This window comes from Hipposideros armiger, unplaced genomic scaffold (genome assembly GCF_001890085.2).
Source record: "Hipposideros armiger isolate ML-2016 unplaced genomic scaffold, ASM189008v1 scaffold_271, whole genome shotgun sequence".
In the NCBI taxonomy this organism is placed as follows: domain Eukaryota; kingdom Metazoa; phylum Chordata; class Mammalia; order Chiroptera; family Hipposideridae; genus Hipposideros; species Hipposideros armiger.
Genome location: NW_017731621.1, coordinates 976,068 through 981,368, shown reverse-complemented (window position 1 = coordinate 981,368; position 5,301 = coordinate 976,068). Strand labels below are relative to the sequence as shown.

The 5,301-nt window shown below is 41.6% G+C and overlaps 1 protein-coding gene across 1 annotated transcript in view; it reads left to right on the top strand.

Moving 5' to 3' along the window:
• Nucleotides 1–1,236: 1,236 nt before the first annotated feature.
• The window catches only part of PROSER2 (proline and serine rich 2), a 49,731-nt gene continuing 45,666 nt past the window's right edge, over nt 1,237–5,301 (top strand). Inside the window, exon 1 of the mRNA XM_019656993.1 lies at nt 1,237–1,594. Within this exon, the coding sequence (XP_019512538.1) occupies nt 1,291–1,594 (304 nt within the window). The 5' untranslated portion in view covers nt 1,237–1,290. The remainder of the gene's footprint in view (nt 1,595–5,301) is intronic.

Here is a 5,301-nt window from a genome sequence, read left to right as displayed (position 1 = left end):
CCAAACAATCCAACTAAAAAATGGGCAGAGGATCTGAATAGACATTTCTCCAAAGAGGACGTACAGGTGGCCAACAGGTACATAAAAAGATGCTTAACATCACTAGTCATCCAGAAAATGCACAATGATATACCATCTCACACCTATCAGAATGGCTATTATCAAAAAGTCAACAAAGAATAAGTGTTTGTAAGGCTGTGGAGAAAAGGGAACCCTCATGCACTGTTGGGATTGTAAATTGGTGCAGCCACTATGGAAAACAGTATGGATGTTCCTCAAAAATGTAAAAATAGAACTATCATATGACCTAGCAAATCCACCTCTGGGTATTTATCTGAAGATACCCAAAACATTAATTCAAAAAGATATGTGCACCCCTATGTTCACTGCAGCGCTATTCACAATAGCTAAGATATGGAAACAACTTAGGTGTCCCTCAGTAGTTGTTTGGATAAAGAAGATGTGGTATATATATATACAATGGAATATTACTCAGCCATAAAAAGGAATGAAATTTTGGATTTGCAACAACATGGATCAACTTAAAGCATATTACGCTAAGTGAAATAAGTCAGACCAAAACAAATACAGTATGATTTTATTTATTTGTGGAATCTAACAAAACAAAACAAGTGAACAAACAAAATGAAAAGAAACAAACTCATAATATAGAAACAAACTGATGGTGGCCAGATGGGAGGAGGGTTGGGGGCTGGCTGAAAAAGGTGAAGGGATTAGAAAGTACAAATTGCCAATTACAAGTAGTCAGGAGAATGTAAAGTACAGCATAGGGAATATAGTCAATAATATACCTATGTATGGTGTCAGATAGGTACTAGACTTATTGTGGTGGTCACTTCATAAGATATATAAACGTCTAATCACTATGCTATACACCTGAAACTAATTAATATGCTATGCCAACTATAAATTAAAAATTAAAAAAGAAGTCAGTGTACTTGAAAATTCACATAAAAATACAGCGTGTTTAAAATAGTATTTCTTAGCTAATTCTCATTTCATCAGGTTGTTAATTTTTTGGTTTTCCAGGGTGGTGAGGTTTACAAGAGACCTTTGTCATTACTTATCAGACTTCCCTGTCGAACTACTTAAAGGTGCTGAGTTTTCTTCCAGAGAGGTTGATAGGCAGTCCTTGAATTTCTTCTCTTTTTTACTTGACAAACTTTTGTTGGTTTTATTTTAGCCTTTACATTCTCCCTCCCGGCTGCCTGACATCTCTCTCCCCACCCAACTCTGAAGGCCGACTGACCCCATCTTTTGCTTTTGGGGATGGAGAGCAGGAGTAGGGGATGCAGTTCCCACTTGCCCCCAGGGAGACCAGAGCATTGTACCTCTAGAGCTTGTAAACCTGCACCAGGACGGGGACCAACACCTCACCCCACCAGCGGGGTCTGGCCAGGACATGGGCTCCGGGCAGCTCCGAACACCCCTGGAGACTCAGAGCCTGTGGACAGGAGCCACCATCCCCACAACACTTGCTCAGGACTTGGGGAAGAGAGAGCTAGGAAGCCTACCAGGACCCCAAAAGCCCCTGCTGCAGAGCAGGGCATGCTGGGAGAAGGCAAAAAACCAGGTGAGATTCTTTAGATGCCTTTGTCTCCAGCCAAGCCACCTGGCCCTCTCCCTGGGGGCAGTGCCAACTGTCCTCTCTCACCCCGCACCCCCAGCCAAGCCAAGAGCCAGGCACCGGGTCCTTACCACTAGCCAAAAAGAAACAAAAGTAGTGAAAACACCAAGCTTTGTTGCTAGAAAAAACCACCTAAGTATTAAAAATTAAATTAAAGCTGAAGCCATAGTCAACTGAGTCAGCAGTGAGCTGGTGATTGCAGACTCACAGACAGCCCCCCTTTCTTCCCCCAGCCCCAGGGTCTCTAAAGACAGCAGGAAGGGGTCTGGGAGCCAAGTGTGGAGAATAAATGTTGGGGGAAGGTGTCCTCAGGGGTCCCCAGTGTGGGGCACTGAGGACAGTCCTTGAATTTCTGATGTTAGTATCATCTTAACTGTCAGTTGGAGTCCCCATTTGTGGAAAAAGTGCTGAAAACCCCTTATCTCTTCCGCTGTATCAATTAGGATATGAGTTTGTGCCCAAAGGCCTGGATTTGAAATGAGTGATTTGAGCAATTTGTTATTAAGTTCCCAGAGGGTATTAAGAAGAGTTTGGGGAGAAGGGAGCCCAACAGGTTAAATGTTCTGATGGGGTTAAAGCTTGCTGCAGTGATTTGGCCAAGCAGAAGGTCTTGTGTGAGCTGTGCCCCCCCCCCACCCCACCCCCAGCTTGGATTGAAATCTGTTCAATTTGAGATAAGATGTGTAAGTCAGATGTCTGCTTCCAATGTAACCAGGGTTATAAATACCATGCGAAATAAGCATGCTCCAAAAGTGGGGTTTGCTTTTACATATTACGAGGATGAATGAAAAATTCCGCTAAGAATTATAAAACAATAAGATATAATTATTACTTCCAAGTAGGAAGTACTACATTTTATCTCACCAGAGTAGCACATAGTGGGTGCTCTGGTAATATTTGCTGAATAAATAAAGAGAAAGCACACCAACCTGCTTAACAAAAGGATAACTTAAACTGGATTTTCTTCTTTTATTTTGCTAAAGAATCCAGAAATGCAGTAGGCATATAGAATGTCAATTTCTTTAAAAATGAGCTAAGAATAAAAATTTGAAGTGTCTTATCTATGCAAACATTTCATGAGTTAGAGCTAGGTTTTCACCCTTGTTGATGTTTGTCCGTTTGCTTCCTCCTGGGTCATAATGTTTTGTTACAGCCAGGCTGTTTTCAGGTGAGGTTTTACTTTAGGAAAATCTAGTTTCCACATCAATGATAGATAGCAGACTGCTAATGGGAGATTTCTTCCCTCAAGGCCTGCAAACTAGCCTGCCTAGGCGAGGCCTCTACCCTGAACTTGTTTGCTTAGTGTAGGCGAATCAATTATTTCATGTCCTGTATGGCCGAATCAATTATTTCATGTCCTGTATGGCCCTGAGGAAAACTGCCTCCTATTAATAGTTGAAACTATTCACAATTGAGACTCTGAAATCAACCTTGTTTTTTCTACATTGTTCAAAAAAGAGCTTTAAAATCTAAATGAAAACATGGTAATTGTTCTCAGGAAGTAAAATTACTAGCCTTTAAAATGTTAAATTGTATTTAACACCCTTGAGTGCCAGTTAGAGCTTAAGGTCCTCACAAGAAGACTTTTCAGAAGAAAGGAAAAAAACCAGTCAGAGAAAGACAACAACAAATGAACCGGATGCTAAACCATTGAGCCCATCAACATTTGAAAACACCGGAACAAAACTAACTCTCACTCCCAGCCCTCCCAGCACCAGCCAGCTTCACCCTGAGGTAGATTTTCCTCTGATCTGCAGGGAGACAGTCCTACTTTGCTAGTTTGCCTAGTGAATATTTTTGGAAGCATTCTTTTCTTTTCCAGGGTTTTTGTATTCTTGACATTGAGAAAGAGCCGAAACTAAACAAAAGTGACTACATATTTATTTTACTTCAGCCTGTTTGTGTAAAGGCCTGTTTTCAAAGTTAATATTGGTCGTGGGTTACATCTGTATGTGTACATGTGCGTGCATTCATGTTTATATTTATTACATGTTAATATTGGGAAGTGTTGCTGGGTTAGTGTATCTGACATATTTATTGGTGCCAACTGTTTCACATATTATTTGTAAAGCTAAATTAAGCATCTCCTCTATGGCTGTGTTTCTTCAAGTTACCCCCCTCATGCTCCCACTTGCCCTTGATTGAAATCTATAGGTTGAATGAGAGTAATTTCTCCTACATGTGAAAGATTTGGCCTATATACACAATAGAGGGATAAAGGATGATTACCACGATAGTGTGAACATTTTTGAAACACGCCTAAGAGTTTAAGCTTTTCTTTTAGAGCAAAGATCTCTTTTAAGGATGCTTTTTTTTTTTTTTNACCAGGTATAAGTGTAAACTTAAGGATAATGCTGGCAGGAGAAACCTTTATTAAAGACACTTTTCTGCTTTATGTTTTTAAGGGCACTATGTACTTCATGCTTACTACAAAGTTTGCCCGCAAAGTTCCATGTCTGAATGTTACAGATTGTTTTTCTAGGTGGAGGAGGTATTTTCCTTCATGAGGCCAATGTGGAAATACAAACAAATGCCCTATTTACTTGGGATTGGGTGGGAAGGGTGGAAGTTGTCTAAAATCTCTTGCCAAACTTGACAGCGTATGTATGGAATCTTGTGTATTTTCTTGCCCAGACCAGTAATAGCCATTTTTAAGTGACTGGATATAGTTCTTGGTAATGGCACTTCAAATGGGCTTTCCTTTGAAATTTTTGGATGCTGATAATTTAAAAGTAACCCCTTTTTCCATTACTAGAGATTGGAAAGCCACAATTAGAATGCTAATGTAGAAATGGCTGGAAAGAGGAGAGATGCTTTTCAAAAAACCTGAGTGTATTTGACTCCGTGGTGGCCCCTTTTGTGGTAGAGGGGATGTGTCTGTTTTAGTGCTGGCCTTGGGTGTTCATGAATTCATTCAGTGATATTTGTGGACTGTTTGAACACCCACAATGAGCTGAGCACTGAGCTAGTCACTGAGCATACAAATATACCTAGATAACAGCCATATGGCCCAAACTGATTAAAACCAGATCAAGTAAGCCTTCCCGAGGAGCTGAAGATATACCTGGCCCTGGTTCCAAAGTTCTCAGACACCTAAGGAGCCTATAGTTGTCACCCTGTGTTGATTCTAAAGATCATCTCAAGTAACTACAAGAGATGGAGTGGAGCCTTGAAGCCTGAAGCGAGAGAGGTGAAAGGCTTGGGTGGAGCAGAGAACAGGGGATCCTCTGGAACAAAAAGTTCAAGTGCATCTTATCTACATGGTTGTGGGACAGCCGCCAGTGGCAGGGAGGCCATTCAGGGGAAGGTGCCAGAGAATCCTAGGAGCATCCCAGAACTTGAGCTCTTTCCTTTGCTGGTGAAGGGCAGCATTTCGTTTCAGTTTCCATTGCCCTTTCTGGTGGCAGTGGTGGTGGCTTCCCCACTGTGCTCTGCAGCTCTCCCTCTGATATCCTGCAGCCTTCTCCTCTTAGACCTTTGACTGAGTCCAGGGGTGTTGTACAAAAGCCTCTGTTCGCTGACACAGGGGGGCCAATATAGTGGGAATACTGGTAACAGCCTCTGTAGAGAACCACCATGAAGCTGCACCTCTCAATAACACCCTTGTCCGTCTCCGGGACTCACAGCATTAATCTTGAATCCTATTTTAAGAA